Source organism: Salvelinus alpinus, chromosome 17, assembly GCF_045679555.1.
Source record: "Salvelinus alpinus chromosome 17, SLU_Salpinus.1, whole genome shotgun sequence".
Classification (NCBI taxonomy): domain Eukaryota; kingdom Metazoa; phylum Chordata; class Actinopteri; order Salmoniformes; family Salmonidae; genus Salvelinus; species Salvelinus alpinus.
This window is the reverse complement of record NC_092102.1, coordinates 25,101,183-25,119,052: the sequence shown is the minus strand read 5'-3', so window position 1 is coordinate 25,119,052 and position 17,870 is coordinate 25,101,183. Positions and strand designations below refer to the sequence as shown.

The 17,870-nt window shown below is 45.9% G+C and overlaps 1 protein-coding gene across 2 annotated transcripts in view; it reads right to left on the bottom strand.

Annotated features, from left to right (window-relative positions):
- The window catches only part of LOC139542580 (plexin-A1-like), a 326,765-nt gene that overhangs the window by 106,124 nt on the left and 202,771 nt on the right, over window positions 1-17,870 (bottom strand). For both annotated transcript variants that reach the window (XM_071348188.1, XM_071348189.1), the window contains exons 8-9: window positions 12,293-12,392; window positions 4,133-4,247 (exon numbers count right to left, since the gene is read on the bottom strand). In XM_071348188.1, the coding sequence (XP_071204289.1) occupies window positions 4,133-4,247; window positions 12,293-12,392 (215 nt within the window). The remainder of the gene's footprint in view (window positions 1-4,132; window positions 4,248-12,292; window positions 12,393-17,870) is intronic.

The window sequence follows — 17,870 nt, the reverse complement described above, 5'->3', positions numbered from 1 at the left end:
TGAAAATGTTTTGATGTTGTATTATATTTTATATTCTTAGACACAACCAAAGGAGTCTTTTTCCAATAGCATATGACATTTATTTATTCGACTGTTAGAACAAAGACGCGTCATTGGCTTCAAGTAGGGTCCCTCCAGGCCCAGCACTTCTAGTGTTAATGGCACAGCCACAGATGTCTGTCCCATTCCGTAAGGCTGGCTGCAGTAGTGGTGGAGTTGGCTGGGCTGTTCTCAGTAGTGACACTGGGGATGGAGAAAGCCAAACTTCAGCAGGGCTGAGAGTTGGAGCTTGTGCTTGTCAGGTCTCATCCTCCCTTGCTTGTTTACAGTCTATTTACTGTAGCGCTACTGCAGCTCACCATGACGCTGTTGGACGTACGTCCTATAGTGTGTGTGTATTTGTGTGTGTGTGTGTGTGTGTGCATGCCTGTGTGTACTCACAGCAAAAATGCTTTCACAACACCAGAGAGACAGGAGAGGGCGGAGGAAAAAATCCACCTGACAGCCAGATGAGACAGACTGTAAATTCGAGGGAAGGAAGGAATTATGCTTGGCAGATGTGGAGGAGAGAGAGGAGGCACTGAGCATGTCTAAATGCATGAATACAGAAATTAGGACTGAGAAGTAGCTTTTACTTTCCAGGTTTTACCATGAATAGATACTTTATCAGACATAGAGCCACAAATAGAGCCACAAATAAATCATCGACTTTGACAACCAGTATTAACTGGTGTTAACCAAAGCAAGCCTAATGTGTAATATCTTAATCTAAGGAAGTACACTAGGCCTATATTTCACCCTCCAGAGCAGTAAATGTGGGTGACAGGAGGAGAACAGAGATACACATTACCTTACTCTGGTGTTTTGACGCTTCTTGTAATAATCAGCTAATAAAGACTAATCTCCATCTCCATGTTTACATCTGTACAGCCACAGCTGCTCTAATGGTTATGAATTGGACAAGGAAAAATAGCAGAAGTGTTTCATTCCCCCAGTGGGTGTTATAATATACACTGAGTGTACAAAACATTAGGAACTTTCCATGACATAGAATGACCAGGAGAATCCAGGTGAAAGCTATGATCCCTTATTGATGTCACTTGTTAAATCCACTTCAATCACTGTAGATGAAGAGGAGGAGACCGGTTAAAGAAGGATTTTTAAACCTGGGACAATTGAGACATGGATTGTGCATGTGTGCCATTCAGACGGTGAATGGGCAAGACATAAGATTTAAGTGCCTTTGAACGGGGTATGGTAGTACAGTAGGTGCCAGGTGCACCAGTTTGAGTGTGTAACGCTGCTGGGCTTTTCACGCTCAACAGTTTCCCGTGTGTATCAAGAACGGTCCACCACCCAAAAGACATCAGCCAACTTGACACAACTGTGGGAAGCATTGGAGTCAACATGGGTCAGCATCTCTGTGGAACGCCTTCGACACCTTGTATAGTCCCATTCCCCAACGAATTGATGCTGTTGTGAGGGCAAGGGTGGTGCAACTCAATATTAGGAGGGCGTTCCTAATGTTCTGTACACTCAGCGTAGAGTTACTGCATGTAGGAACTCCATAAGGACGGATCGTTTGATCATGTTTTAGGCATAGCCCTCCTAAGCCCAGTTCTGAAACGAGTCCATCACATTGTTCGAGACTGGCTGCAGACAGACAGACGTTACTTCTACCAGACCTACAGACCCACAACCACTGTCCGTGACAACCCTGCACAGTGGAAACACATCTGTTTGTTTGTTTATTCATTTATCCTGATGGGTTTCTCTAGTGCGGCTTACTCAAGCAATTTTCTGCCTGGTTGGATGTAATGTGCTCCTTTATCTATCGACTGTCAGGCAGATGTTGATTGATATACATTTGATTTGCTAATGTTAATCATTACAGTGGGGGACTTAGTTACGATGCTGGGGGACACACAACTATGAGAAATGTATTTTGGAATATCACCGGGCATACAGATACTGTAAATGTTGAGTGTGACTTGGCGATAAGACTGATAATGGAATAATAACTTACTTACACATTATTTCGAAATGTTTCCTTGCCACCCAACATCCCTCCTCCATTGAAACCCGTTGTTTTATATACATTTTGGGTTCAACTGAACTCTTTCCATTATCGACTATGGTGCACAAAGAGTCCATCAAAAGAAAGGACAAATGGTGACCTTGGCATTGTGCAACATAAAATAATGGCATCTGTGTGTAACAAGCCTATTGATATGGACTATTCAATGTTACCATGGTAACCTATGCACCAAAAGGAGAACATATCAGTGCTTGGAGGATAGTGTATGTGTTTGGTTTGGTTGGATTACAGCTCAGCTCAGGGGAAAGAACAGGCTGTCTGACTGATGACATTTAGTCCAGCATTTTGTCCATCATTTTGACACCACAAAACCTCAATTGTATGTGTCGCCTCTCACCTCCCCTATTTTCGATATTCTCTCCCCTTAGAGATTTAACTAATTTCTTCACACACCTTTTCCCCCAAAAAACAGCTCCCCACAGACCGGCCCCTCCACCACCCTGTATGAACGCATGCCAAATTGTCTTTCCTGAGACTAGACACTTAGCCACGTTTATAGATGCAGCTTTGCAGAGAGAGAGCATTGGTTTTACAGTAACAGAACAGAATGTTAATCCATGTAATTTCCTCTTAGCGGTGTGAGAGAGAGAGAGAGAGAGAGAGAGAGAGAGAGAGAGAGAGAGAGAGAGAGAGAGAGAGAGAGAGAGAGAGAGAGAGAGACTGAGAGAGAATCTGTAGTGCTGTGTGTCGTGGCGCCTGCAGCTATGCTGCAGAGATAGAAGCTGCGACCCGTAATTGGATTGAGGTAGGATACCTCATGACCAATTAATATCATAAATAAACCGCAACGTAACCCAGACGCATGGGAAAGGTGTTCCGCCATGGAAGAGATAAGGAACCTACTCTGCTCACAGCCAAGACAAACACATGTATACATCAGGCACATTCAGAGACGCTCGCAGCACTGAAAAGCAGAACACAGCGTCTGAACAGACAGCTCAGCGTTTCACGTCCCCCGAGGTCACTCGACATGGCTGGAAATGGGAATTTACACCTTTAAGTAGGTGACTGTCATAGAGATCAGTGGGTCTGGAGATTAAAGTTTGGATGAATGAAGGATGAATGCAGAAATTGTTTGTTTGTTACAGTTGACTGAGTTTGTGATTTTTTTGTAAATCTTGTACAGTGTGTGTGTGTGCGTGCGCGTGCGCGCGTGTGTGTGCGCGCGTGCGTGCCTGTGTGTGTGATGGAGGGCTGTGATCTGCCAGTAAACAGTTCACTCTTGTACAGCACCACAGAGCGTGCACTTGGCATTCCATGGTTGGGCCGAATGAGAGAGAGAGAGAGAAAGAGAAGGAAGGAGGGAGGGAGGGAGGGAGGGAGGGAGGGAGGGAGGGAGGGAGAAGGAAGGAGCGAGAGAGAGAGAGAGAGAGAGAGAGAGAGAGAGAGAGAGAGGGAGGAAGGGAGGGAGAGAGAGAGAGAGAGAGAGAGAGAGAGAGAGAGAGAGAGAGAGAGAGAGAGAGAGAGGGAGGGAGGGAGGGAGGGAGGGAGGGAGGGAGAGAGAGAGGGAGAGAGAGAGGGAGGGAGGGAGGGAGGGAGGGAGGGAGGGAGGGAGGGAGGGATAGACAGCAGAGCAGCGGATGAGATTGATATTGGCTTTCATGCAAATGTAACATTTGGAAATGTAGAACACAATACAATTTGCATAGTCATTCACCCTGGCCTGTTTATAAGTGCATAAATCCAGGGCTGGTTTTATTTAAACAGCTGCTGCTGTACTACTCATAACATCTGAGGCCCAGGCATGATGGCACGACAATACCAAGAGCCCAGCTGAAGACTACTGGATATCAGCTCTCATCAACAGGAGGAAGAGTTTGTGTGTGTGTGTGTGTGTGTGTGTGTGTGTGTGTGTGTGTGTGTGTGTGTGTGTGGGTGTGTGTGTGTGTGTGCGTGTGTGTTTGTATGACAGGTTTCACAGTGTATGAGTGGGTATGACACTGACTGACGTCATCAATGTAATGTGTTGCTGAAGAGATGGTTATTACACAGGGAGACAGTGTGCAGTATTTTGGAACAGTGGGGATCTCTCACCTCTGACACGTTGACCCGGCCCTCCTGGAAGGAACAGTCCTTGGCGTTCTGAGTGCACATGTGGCGGTATTTACACCAGTGGCAGGGGAACGAGCCATTGACACATGACAGACACCTGCAAACAGAGAGACACAGAGAGAGAGAATGGGTCACTAAAACAAGTAAACGTTACAGAAACACATGTATTGACTGTTTAAAAGGTGGTCTTTGTCTAACAACCTCCACTCAGTCTCACATCTTGATTTCCTGACCCCTGTCAACATCTACCTCCATGTTGAAGAGGCAGGCTGAATGAGAGGGGGATGGAAATGAACGATGGTAGAGACACGAGGCTGATTAAGATGAGTGACTGTCAACTATTCATCCTATCAACACCTACTGAGAGATAGAGAGCGAAGAAGATGGGGACAGAAAGATAGACCCAGCGGCAGGGGGAAAACAGGTGGGAAATAGTTATGTGAGGAATGAGAGGAGAAAGGAGGGAGGCCTTACAGCTGGGTCATTAACCAGGGTGGCGGATAGCCTAGCGGTTAGAGCGTTGGGCCAGTGGCCGAATGTTTGCTAGTTCGAGCCGGCAAGGTGGAAAAGCTGTCTATGTGACTCCTTTCTCCAGGGTTGCTGTTGATAATGGCACTAGTGAATAATACACACTAGTGAAATAGGACAAATAAACAGTATGCACCCACCAAATGAATGAATCTCTTAATCCAGAACTCTCCTGATCATACGTGTGACACCATGGTAGAGTGAATTGACATTGGTTTCCACTGGTCACACACACAAGGCATTAGTTTGGTTAAAACTAAGAGCTACTGCTATACAAGTGATTGATTGGCTGTACTTGAAACACAACATGATTTGAATTATATTAATTTCACTCTCACAGAAAACTGTGAGAATGATCAGTCTCTTTCGAATCAAAAGTTGATGCCGCGATTTTTCACTACAAAAAAACACTTCAGGGTTGGCTCTTAACACGGGTACACAAACTCATCAAGATCAATTCTGCTGGTGATTTGTCCAATTAAGTCATTTAACAATCATTTAGAAGCAACATTAGAATACAACACAGCCTTCCAGGACACGGGTAGATGCTTAATGAAACATTTGACTCAGTTAATTGATCAATCAGCCTTTAGAATAGATGTTCAGAACCAACCCTGCCTCTGAGGCTGGCTGTTCCATCCTCCATCCTAAACACTAGGGTAGACCAACAGCCTGTATAAGGTGATTCAACACCATTTTTGCTCTGTACTTAAAGGTCATCTACCTCAAACTTTTAAAGTCTCTTCAGTAGAGTAATTATCTTACTTCGGGAAGAACGTTATTGGCCCTTGGAGCTAACAGTGTGGTAGGGCTGCTCGGTCAAATGCTACAACACAGTGAAGTATCTGTGTGAGCCAAAGATTGGTGTGAGCAGAACAGAGCAGAACCGAACAGAACCGAACAGAGCAGAACACAGCAAAGTTTTCATCTTCCAGTTGCCATGTCTCCAACAGACAGTAAAATAACCACAGAGAGGAACATGACGAGAGCGATTTACTCCTCCTTCCTATTCAACATGTTCAAAGGCTTATATTCAAATAAGCTGCAAGGCCCAGATAAGCCTGTTTTTTTCCTTAGTTCAGAAAGCATAAATGAACATAGATTACCAGCAGCCTCAACAAGGATGTTATAGCTACAGGAGAGTAAAATAGAGGATAAAATAAAATACATGCATTCGTTTGAATCCACTCCGCTTCGCCCCACATAAACACATTGATTTCTCAAAAATCTTTATGAGTTCTACAAAGCCCTTTAACGTGCCTCTTACTCCCGTATTCCAGTGACAGAATGAGGCATGGGTAGCACAGCTCCACACTACTATAATGAGCAGGACCCACTATCATCCTAGCTCTACGGGATAAAGTCTATAACCGATTCCTGTATGTGTGTTACTATGGGGAAGAAGTGAGAGAGAGAGAGAGAGAGAGAGAGACAGAGAGAGAGACAGAGAGAGAGAGAGAGAGAGAGAGACAGCGAGAGAGACAGAGAGAGAGCGAGATAATAAGAGAGAAAGACACAGAGAGAGAGACAGAGAGAGTGCGAGACAGTGACAGAGAGAGAGAGAGAGAGAGACAGCGAGAGAGACAGAGAGAGAGCGAGAGAGTAAGAGAGAAAGACACAGAGAGAGAGACAGAGAGAGTGCGAGACAGAGTGACAGAGAGAGACAGAGAGAGAGAGAGAGAGTAAGAGAGAAAGACAGAGAGAGAGAGACAGCGAGAGAGACAGAGAGAGAGCGAGATAATAAGAGAGAAAGACACAGAGAGAGAGACAGAGAGAGTGCGAGACAGAGAGAGAGAGAGAGAGACAGCGAGAGAGAAAGAGAGAGAGCGAGAGAGTAAGAGAGAAAGACACAGAGAGAGAGACAGAGAGAGTGCGAGACAGAGTGACAGAGAGAGACAGAGAGAGAGAGAGAGGAAGAGAGAGAGATAGAGAGAGAGAGACAGAGAGAGAGAGAGAATAAGAGAGAAAGACACAGAGAGAGAGACAGAGAGAGTGCGAGACAGAGTGACAGAGAGAGACAGAGAGAGAGACAGAGAGAGTGCGAGACAGAGTGACAGAGAGAGACAGAGAGAGAGACAGAGAGAGAGACAGAGAGAGGGCGAGAGAGTAAGAGAGAAAGACACAGAGAGAGAGACAGAGAGAGTGCGAGACAGTGACAGAGAGAGACAGAGAGAGACAGAGAGAGAGACAGAGAGAGAGAGAGAGAGAGAGAGAGAGAGTGACAGAGAGAGACAGAGAGAGAGAGAGAGAGAGAGACAGAGAGAGAGTGGATTTGTGCTACGCTAACAGCCTGCTATTTGTTTGCTTCTGAGGGGTATTACCTTCTAGTCTCCAGACATCTGGGTCTATCGATCCCAGCTAGATGCAGACAGAGAAGGGGGCGATGCCCTTTGAACCCTGCTGATTCTTAGCGCCACACTGGGAGATGTGTATGTCCTACAGCAGGAAATCAAAGCCTCTGTCGTGCTCTGGGGCTGCTACTGCAAACTAGTCAATGTTCCCTGTCTGCTAAGCAGACCACCCAAAAGCATACATTATTACTTAATCAAATACAGAATAGATTTATTTAAGTATGCATACAGTAGACCTACAATAGATCTACCATTTCCCACTGTTAAAATATACTTCATATCAGTATCAGTAAACAGATACATTGATATAATGATCCTATTTTTTTAAATTTATGTTATTTGTCAGTTAAGAACAAATTCTTATTTACAATGACGGCCTACACCGGCCAAACCCGGACGACACTGGGCCAATTGTGCCCCACCCATATCGGGCTCCCAAGTGGTGCAGCTGTCCAAGGGTCTGCATCTCAGTGCTAGAGGCGTCACTACAGACACCCTAGTTCAAATCTAGGTTGTATCACAACCAGCCGTGATTGGGAGTCCCATAGGGCGGCGCACAATTAGCCCAGAGCCGTCCGGGTTTGGCCGGTGTAGGCCGTCACTGTAAATGAGAATTTGGTCTTAACTGACTTGCCTAGTCAAATGAAAAATACATGGGTTTAATTAAAGCTTTGCTTGTTTCTGCTTAAATTCCAAACATGCTTTATTGTTGCCATAGTGCCTATTCAGGAGCTGGGTAAATAAACACTCAGAGGCTGTTTCCTTTGTTCTGCCTGGTTCAGGAGGAAAGGTAGAGGAAAGGTAGAGGAGCAAGGGATTCAGACATACAGTCTATTACACTCAGTACTGACAGGTAGACTGGCACCATGCCAGGACCAGAGCCCTATCACTTACCCTCTGCTGCCTGGAAATATCACACCTGAACCTGGGCAACAATAAACTCAGCTTCTCCCCTCTACCTCCAACCTAACAACCCAGAACATCTATCAGGTGTATCACTATGTATCTCTAGTTGTTTTCATCCTAACACCTACTGTGTGTTCTGTGATAGATACTGTATGTGCAGAACAAACTGAGTGTTAGATTGAAAAGACAATTGGGATCACTGAAGTGAGAGTGGATGCCACAAAAGAAGACCTCTTATTCCCATCTAAACCATTCTTTACATTGATAGAATGTTATCAGAATGTTGTAGCTCAATGTTCTTGTCCTGTTACAACAGGTGATTCAAGCAGCACCAGACCAGTAGCAGGCAGCAGTGTTGGGGAGTAGTGAACTACATGTAGTTAAACTAGTCAATGAACTACATTTTGCAGTAGCTTGGTGGTAGTTGAACTAGATTCAAATCTAGGTTGTGTTTTCACTAGTTAATTACTTTCTTGCCATGTAGTGGTGTAGCTAATTACTGGAACTACACACTACTTTAAAATAATAACAATACTAATATGGGTGAAGTGGGCAATCATTTCCTGTCTTTTCAGCATCAGACCTGCCTAACTCTCACTTGAAAAGTCATTATTGTGTTTAATAGGCTAAATTACACATTCTGTTAACATATGACCCCAAAGTGATCTGTTCTTGCAATTTGTATTTGACATTTCAGATGTACATATGATATTTTTTCATTAGGCAGTTTGAATGTATCAAACTACTTTTTAACTTTGGTTAATTCAACAGTATTTTTCTAAAGGATAGCTGTAGTGTAGCTTCATTTCTTCCAGTGTGAAGTAAGTGGTAGCTTGGTAAACTAGATTTTCAGAGAAGCTTCCTTAACACTGGTAGCAGGGAGATGAAGTGAACACCCAGCCCGCCTACGAGAGCCTGTCTCAGGGCTCTCTGCCTTCCATGAGTGGGCCTTTTCACGGCTCTGAATCCTGCATGCATTTCCTCATTCTTTTTATATTCTAATAGGCGCTGTGGTTTGGCTGAGGCGCTAACCTTTTAGCTCTGTGGATGCATTATCCCCAACACAAAGGGCACAATCCATCTCTCCTTCACTTGTTTTCACCCCTCCCCCCTTTTCCTCCTCGCTCCTCTCATTAAAAATACATTCAGTCCCTCACACGCTAAATTAAACTATTCCGGCAGTCTTTTAAATGCAAAACTCTAATATTGTTACTGTGTATGTAAATAGCTGGCGGAAAAATGTGCCTTGCCAAGTAAAGTGCCCTCTCCGCCCACCATGTCCGTCACCTCTAAGGAAAGCTTTATATTGCACAGCAGCCCCGTTGGCACACCCGGCCCACTGGCAGTCTACACACGCTGGGGTCAGGGGTCAGAGGTCAGGAGGGGAGTAGGTCAGGGGGTCACGTGGGTTCTACGTGGCTGACAAGGCTGGGTTGTTAAAACTAGACTGTAGTGTACTGTAATGTCCTGGTGGGCTGGGTTGCATACAGCACATCAAAGACCTCACTATGCCTGCTTATTCAATGAGAGAGGCATGGTGAGAGTGCTTAACCAGTCCTCATGCACACACACACGCACGAGCGCACGCACGCACGCACGCACACACACACATACATACACACACACACACAGTCCCTCACAAACACATGGTAGACAGCGCACACCCACACATTAAAGAGGCCCATATATAATCACACATCCTCTAGGTTCAAAGACGTTGAATCGGGCCTTGATAAGAGGTCCAGGTGAACACTTTACATACACTCTCCATTATGTCCAGCTGTAATGGGGCGCCAGGGCAGCTAATTAGTATAATATTGCTGTGCTAATGTATGCAGCTCACAGAGCAGAGGCCAGGAAAAAAATCAGTTTGATAAATAAGAGCAGAGAGGAACATCTGGACCAGAAGGAGAGAGGACCAACAGGAAATAAGAGAGAAAGGGAGAACAGGAAAGGAAGGGGAGAGGTAGAAGGGAGGAGAGGGAGAAAATGAGGGGGGTAGAGGAGAGTTAGAGGGGAGGAGAGGGAGAGAATGAGGGGGGAAGAGCAGAGTTAGAGGGGAGGGAGAGAATGAGGGGTAGAGGAGAGGTAGAGGGGGGAGAAGGAGAGAATGAGGGGGGTAGAGGAGAGTTAGAGGGGAGCAGAGGGAGAGAATGAGGGGGTAGAGGAGAGTTAGAGGGGAGGAGCGAATGAGAGGGGTAGAGGAGAGTTAGAGGGGAGGAGAGGGCGAGAATGAGGGGGGTAGAGGAGAGTTAGAGGGAGGAGAGGGAGAAGAGACATAGGGGAAAGAGGATGAGACAGAAAGCGAGAGAATGGGGAAGGATGAGTAGAGAGGAAGAGGGAGAGATTAAATATATAGTAATGGGGTGGGAAATGGGTGAGAGGGAAGATGGCGGTCTTTGGACCATAAATACAGTACCAGTCAAAAGTTTGGACACACCTACTCATTCAAGGGCTTTTCTTTATTTTTACTATTTTCTACATTGTAGAATAATAGTGAAGACATCAAAACCATGAAATAACACACATGGAATCATGTAGTTACCAAAAAAGTGTTAAATAAATCAAAATATATTTTAGATTTTAGATTCTTCAAAGTAGCCACTTTTTGCCTTGATGACAGCTTTGCACTCTTGGGATTCTATCAACCAGCTTCACCTGGAATGCTTTTCCAACAGTCTTGAAGGAGTTCCCACATATGCTGAGCACTGGTTTGCTGCTTTTCCTTCACTCTGTGGTCCAACTCATCTCAAACCATCTCAATTGGGTTGAGGTCGGGTGATTGTGGAGGCCAGGTCATATGATGCAGCACCCCATCACTCTGCTTCTTGGTCATATAGCCCTTACACAGCCTGGAGGTGTGTTGGGTCATTGTCCTGTTGAAAAACAAATGATACTCCCACTAAGCGCAAACCAGATGGGAGGGCGTATCGCTGCAAAATTCTGTGGTAGCCATGCTGGTTAACTGTGCCTTGAATTCTAAATAAATCACTGACTCCAGCAAAGCACTCCGACACCATCACACCTCCTCCTCCATGCTTCACTGTGGGAACCACACATGCAGAGATCTTCCGTTCACCTACTCTGCATCTCACAAAGACAAAGCAGTTGGAACCAAAAATCCCACATTTGGACTCATCAGACCAAAGGACAGATTTCCACCGGTCTAATGTCCATTGCTCATGTTTCTTGGTCCAAGCAAATCTCTTCTTATTATTGTTGTCCTTTAGTAGTGGTTTCTTTGCAGCAATTCAACCATGAAGGCCTGATTCACACAGTCTCCTTTGAACAGTTGATGTTGACATGTGTCAGTTACTTGAACTCTGAAGCATTTATTTGGGATGCAATCTGAGGTGCACTTAACTCTAATGAACTTTTCCTCCGCAGCAGAGGTAACTCTGGGTCTTCCTTTCCTGTGGCGGTCCTCATGAGAGCCAGTTTCATCATAGCGCTTGATGGTTTTTGCGACTGCACTTGAAGAAACCTTCAAAGTTCTTGAAATATTCCGTATTGACTGACCTTCATGTCTTAAAGTAATGATGGACTGTCATTTCTCTTTGCTTATTTGAGCTTTTCTTGCCATAATATGGACTCATAATATGGAATACAGACTATCTTCTGTATACCACCCCTACCTTGTCACAACACAACTGATTAGCTCAAATGCATTAAGAAAGAAAGAAATTCCACAAATTAACTTTTAACAAGGCACACCTGTTAACTGAAATGCATTCCAGGTGACTACCTCATGAAGCTGGTTGAGAGAATACCAAGAGTGTGCAAAGCTGTCATCAAGGCAAAGGGTGGCTAATTTGAAGAATCTCAAATACAAAATAAATGTTGATTTGTTTAACACTTTTTTGGTTACTACATGATTCCATATGTGTTATTTAATAGTTTTGATGCCTTCATTATTATTATACAATGTAGAAAATAGCAAAAATAAAGAAAAACCCTTGAATGAGTAGGTGTGTCCAAACTTTTGACTCGTACTGTATATGTTCAGTGAAAGGCAGAGTTAGGGAAGGTGGGATAGATACAGGGGCTGACAGCCTCAAGGCAACATGTGGAGAGAGGGGTGTGGAGGAAGGGAGGAAGAGAGGGAAAGAGACAGATCTCAGATGTAAAGGAACATAACTCAGTGTAGTAAAACTTTATCAATGACATCAGAGGAGCTCCAAGTTATTAAGAAAATGACATTAAGAGTCTGATCTCATCAGCAGTAACAAGCACTGCAGAGCAGAGAGGAGAGGGTATCTTTCTCTCTCTTTCTCTTTTCCCTATTTCTCGCTCCTCTTTCTCGATCTCTCTTTCTCTCTCACACACACACACAGAATTATCGTAAAGCGGAACTTACGATTGGTGCACACTGCAGTTGTAGAAGACAAAGTCCACACTGGCAAACTTCTTCCCTGTCTCCTTAGACTTCAGATACAGCTTCACAGTACGCTTGTCCCCTAGAAAGAGTTACAGTCAGATACAGCTTCCAGAACTGGGTGATAAGGGCAATAAATCTTTCACAATATTTTTCACATTTTTGACAGCATGATCATATTCAATGGTATTTTATGTTTTTGAATAATACAAGCTCTAAATAGCCTTTATGAGTTGCTCATGACCTCAGGGTGGCAACACATACATTTTAAGTGATTTCAATGGGACTTTCTCCATTCTGATTGTTTTATACTGTTCAATCTAATGTCCAATTTTTTGGGGGGCAGCATCTTGAACAAATTGGGGTTTGACATGACAACAAATACATAAACCAGGGAGGAATTATTGACAAGGTAGGAACCAAAGTGTTGGTCAGTGTTTCCAGGTGACCCTAAATAGATGTTACATTGCATGTTTTCTTACCTCTTGTACAGTATATATACAAAAGTACGTGAAGACCCCTTCAAATTAGTGGCTTCGGCTATTTCAGCCACACCCGTTGCTGACAGGTATACAATATCGAGCACACAGCCATGCAATCTCCATAGACAAACATTGTCAGTAGAATGGTCTTACTGAAGAGCTCAGTGACTTTCAACGTGACACTGTCATAGGATGCTACCTTTCCAGCAAGTCAGATTGTCACATTTCTGCTCTGCTAGAGCTGCCTCAGTCAACTGTATGTGCTGTTATTGTGAAGTGGAAATGTCTAGGAGCAACAACGGCTCAGCCGAGAAGTGGTAGGCCACACCAGCTCACAGAACGGGACCGCTGAGTGCTGAAGCGTGTAGCGTGTAAAAATCGTCTGTCCTCGGTTGCAACGCTCACAGGCGAGTTCCAAACTGCCTCTGGAACCAACGTCAGCACAATAACTGTTCGTCGGGAGCTTTATGAAATGGGTTTCCATGGCCGAGCAGCTGCACATAAGCCTAAGATCACCTTGCACAATGCCAAGCGTCGGCTGGAGTGTGGTAAAGCTCGCCGCCATTCTAGCAGTGGAAACGTGTTCTCTGGAGTGATGAATCAAGGTTCACCATCTGGCAGTCCGACAGGACGAATCTGGGTTTGGCGGATGCCAGGAGAACGCTACTTGCCCGTATGCATATTGCCAACTGTAAAGTTTGGTGAAGGAGGAATAATGGTCTGGGGCTGTTTTTCCTGGTTCGGGCTAGGCCTCTTAGTTCCAGTGAAGGGAAATCTTAACGTAACAGCGTACAATGACATTCTAGACGATTCTGTGCTTCCAACTGGCAACAGTTTGGGGAAGGTCTCTCCTGTTTCAAAATGACAATGCCACCGTGCCCAAAGCGAGGCCTCTTTTGCCAATTGGACTGGACCTTTTTTTTGCCGACACAGAGCCCTGCCAATCCATCACAACTGGTCTAAATCAGCTACAAGCTAATTTAGCCATTTTTTTGCCGCTGCTAGTAGCTTTTACCTTCTGCACAGACACCAGCCCTGTTATTAGCCTGGATATTACTCACCAATTTACCAGCATCGGACTGTCTCTCGACAACAACGCCGGATTCCTGCCGTAATCCCTGAGCCACTACTTCTGATCCTCACAGCTAGCTTGCAGCTAGCGCAGTTAGCGCCACTGCCACGAAGCTAGCACCAGTTAGCAAACACAATTCTACAATTCACAACCTCTCTTTCGCCATTCGGCTTGGATTCTCTGGATTCTCTGTCGACACGACCACGTCTGAGCAGACCCCCTCCGTCTGAGCAGACCACCCCCCGGGCTACTAACTTTAAACGCCGCGTGCTAGCTTAGTGGAGGCCTCCCTGCTCCATCTACGGCTGCCCCCTGGACACTATGATCACTTGGCTACATAGCTGATGCATGCTTGACTGTCCATTAATTCACGGTACTCCATTCTGTTTATTTGTGTTTTATCTGTCGGCTCTGTGCTTTAACTCAGGATCTGTGTGTAGTTAATCCGACCCTCTCTGCCTAGGCGTCGCCATTTTTACCTGTTGTTGCTGTGTTAGACTAGCACCCTGTTATTGCTGCTGTTATCTTACCTGTTGTTTTAGCTAGCTCTCCCAATCAAGACCTGCAATCACTTTATGCCTTATTGTATGTCTCTCTCAAATATCAATATGCCTTGCATACTGTTGTTCAGGCTAGTTTTCATTATCATTGTTTTGGTTTGCAATGGACCCTGTAGTTCCACTCTCCGTACCTCTGATACCCCCTTTGTCCCACCCCCCACACATGCGGTGACCTCACCCATTGAGACCAGCATGTCCAGAGATACAACCTCTCTTATCATCACCCAGTGCCTGGGCTTGCCTCCGCTGTACCCGCGCCCCTCCATACCCCTGTCTGCACATTATGCCCAGAATCTATTCTACCACGCCCATAAATCTGCTCCTTTTATTCTTTGTCCCCAACGCTCTAGGCGACCAGTTTTGATAGCCTTTAGCCGCACCCTCATCCTACTACTCCTCTGTTCCTCGGGTGATGTGGAGGTAAACCCAGGCCCTGCATGTCCCCAGTCACCCTCATTTGTTGACTTCTGTGATCGAAAAAGCCTTGGCCTCATGCATGTCAACATCAGAAGCCTCCTCCCTAAGTTTGCCTTACTCACCGCTTTAGCACACTCTGCCAATCCTGATGTCCTTGCCGTGTCCGAATCCTGGCTTAGGAAGGCCACCAAAAATTCTGAGATTTCCATACCCAACTATAACACTTTCCGTCAAGATAGAACTGCCAAAGGGGGAGGAGTTGCAATCTACTGCAGAGATAGCCTGCAAAGTTCTGTCATACTTTCCAGGTCTATGCCCAAACAGTTCGAACTTCTAATTTTAAAAATTAATCTCTCCAGAAATAAGTCTCTCACTGTTGCCGCCTGCTACCGACCCCCCTCAGCTCCCAGCTGTGCCCTGGACACCATCTGTGAATTGATCGCTCCCCATCTAGCTTCAGAGTTTGTTCTGTTAGGTGACCTAAACTGGGATATGCTTAACACCCCGGCAGTCCTACAATCCAAGCTTGATGCCCTCAATCTCACACAAATCATCAAGGAACCCACCAGGTACAACCCTAAATCCGTAAACATGGGCACCCTAATAGACATTATCCTGACCAACCTGCCCTCCAAATACACCTCTGCTGTCTTCAATCAAGATCTCAGCGATCACTGCCTCATTGCCTGTATCCGCCACGGGTCCGCGGTCAAACGACCACCCCTCATCACTGTCAAACGCTCCCTAAAACACTTCTGCGAGCAGGCCTTTCTAATCGACCTGGCCCGGGTACCCTGGAAGGATATTGACCTCATCCCGTCAGTTGAGGATGCCTGGTCATTCTTTAAATGTTACTTCCTCACCATATTAGACAAGCATGCTCCGTTCAAAAAATGCAGAACCAAGAACAGATATAGCCCTTGGTTCACTCCAGACCTGACTGCCCTCGACCAGCACAAAAACATCCTGTGGCGAACTGCAATAGCATCGAAGAGCCCCCGCGATATGCAACTGTTCAGGGAAGTCAGGAACCAATACACGCAGTCAGTCAGGAAAGCAAAGGCCAGCTTTTTCAAGCAGAAATTCGCATCCTGTAGCTCTAACTCCAAAAAGTTCTGGGATACTGTAAAGTCCATGGAGAACAAGAGCACCTCCTCCCAGCTGCCCACTGCACTGAGGCTAGGTAACACGGTCACCACCGATAAATCCGTGATAATCGAAGACTTCAACAAGCATTTCTCAATGGCTGGCCATGCCTTCCTCCTGGCGACTCCAACCTTGGCCAACAGCCCCGCCCCCCCCGCTGCTACTCGCCCAAGCCTCCCCAGCTTCTCCTTTACCCAAATCCAGATAGCAGATGTTCTGAAAGAGCTGGAAAACCTGGACCCATACAAATCAGCTGGGCTTGACAATCTGGACCCCCTATTTCTGAAACTGTCCGCCGCCATTGTCGCACCCCCTATTACCAGCCTGTTCAACCTCTCCTTCGTATCATCTGAGATCCCCAAGGATTGGAAAGCTGCCGCGGTCATCCCCCTCTTCAAAGGGGGAGACACCCTGGACCCAAACTGTTACAGACCTATATCCATCCTGCCCTGCCTATCTAAGGTCTTCGAAAGCCAAGTCAACAAACAGATCACTGACCATCTCGAATCCCACCGTACCTTCTCCGCTGTGCAATCCGGTTTCCGAGCCGGTCACGGGTGCACCTCAGCCACGCTCAAGGTACTAAACGATATCATAACCGCCATCGATAAAAGACATTACTGTGCAGCCGTCTTCATCGACCTGGCCAAGGCTTTCGACTCTGTCAATCACCATATTCTTATCGGCAGACTCAGTAGCCTCGGTTTTTCTAATGACTGCCTTGCCTGGTTCACCAACTACTTTGCAGACAGAGTTCAGTGTGTCAAATCGGAGGGCATGTTGTCCGGTCCTCTGGCAGTCTCTATGGGGGTACCACAGGGTTCAATTCTCGGGCCGACTCTTTTCTCTGTATACATCAATGATGTTGCTCTTGCTGCGGGCGATTCCCTGATCCACCTCTACGCAGACGACACCATTCTATATACTTCCGGCCCTTCCTTGGACACTGTGCTATCTAACCTCCAAACGAGCTTCAATGCCATACAACACTCCTTCCGTGGCCTCCAACTGCTCTTAAACGCTAGTAAAACCAAATGCATGCTTTTCAACCGTTCGCTGCCTGCACCCGCACGCCCGACTAGCATCACCACCCTGGACGGTTCCGACCTAGAATATGTGGACATCTATAAGTACCTAGGTGTCTGGCTAGACTGCAAACTCTCCTTCCAGACTCATATCAAACATCTCCAATCCAAAATCAAATCAAGAATCGGCTTTCTATTCCGCAACAAAGCCTCCTTCACTCACGCCGCCAAACTTACCCTAGTAAAACTGACTATCCTACCGATCCTCGACTTCGGCGATGTCATCTACAAAATAGCTTCCAACACTCTACTCAGCAAACTGGATGCAGTTTATCACAGTGCCATTCTTTTTGTTACTAAAGCACCTTATACGCCCCACCACTGCGACCTGTATGCCCTAGTCGGCTGGCCCTCGCTACATGTTCGTCGTCAGACCCACTGGCTCCAGGTCATCTACAAGGCTATGCTAGGTAAAGTGCCGCCTTATCTCAGTTCACTGGTCACGATGGCTACACCCACCCGCAGCACGCGCTCCAGCAGGTGTATCTCACTGATCATCCCTAAAGCTAAAACCTCATTTGGACGCCTTTCCTTCCAGTTCTCTGCTGCCTGCGACTGGAACGAATTGCAAAAATCTCTGAAGTTGGAGACTTTTATCTCCCTCAACAACTTTAAAAATCTGCTATCCGAGCAGCTAACCGATCGCTGCAGCTGTACATAGTCCATCTGTAAACTACCCACCCAATTTACCTACCTCACCCCCCATACTGCTTTTATTTATTTACTTTTCTGCTCTTTTGCACACCAGTATCTCTTCTTGCACATGATCATCTGATGATTTATCACTCCAGTGTTAAT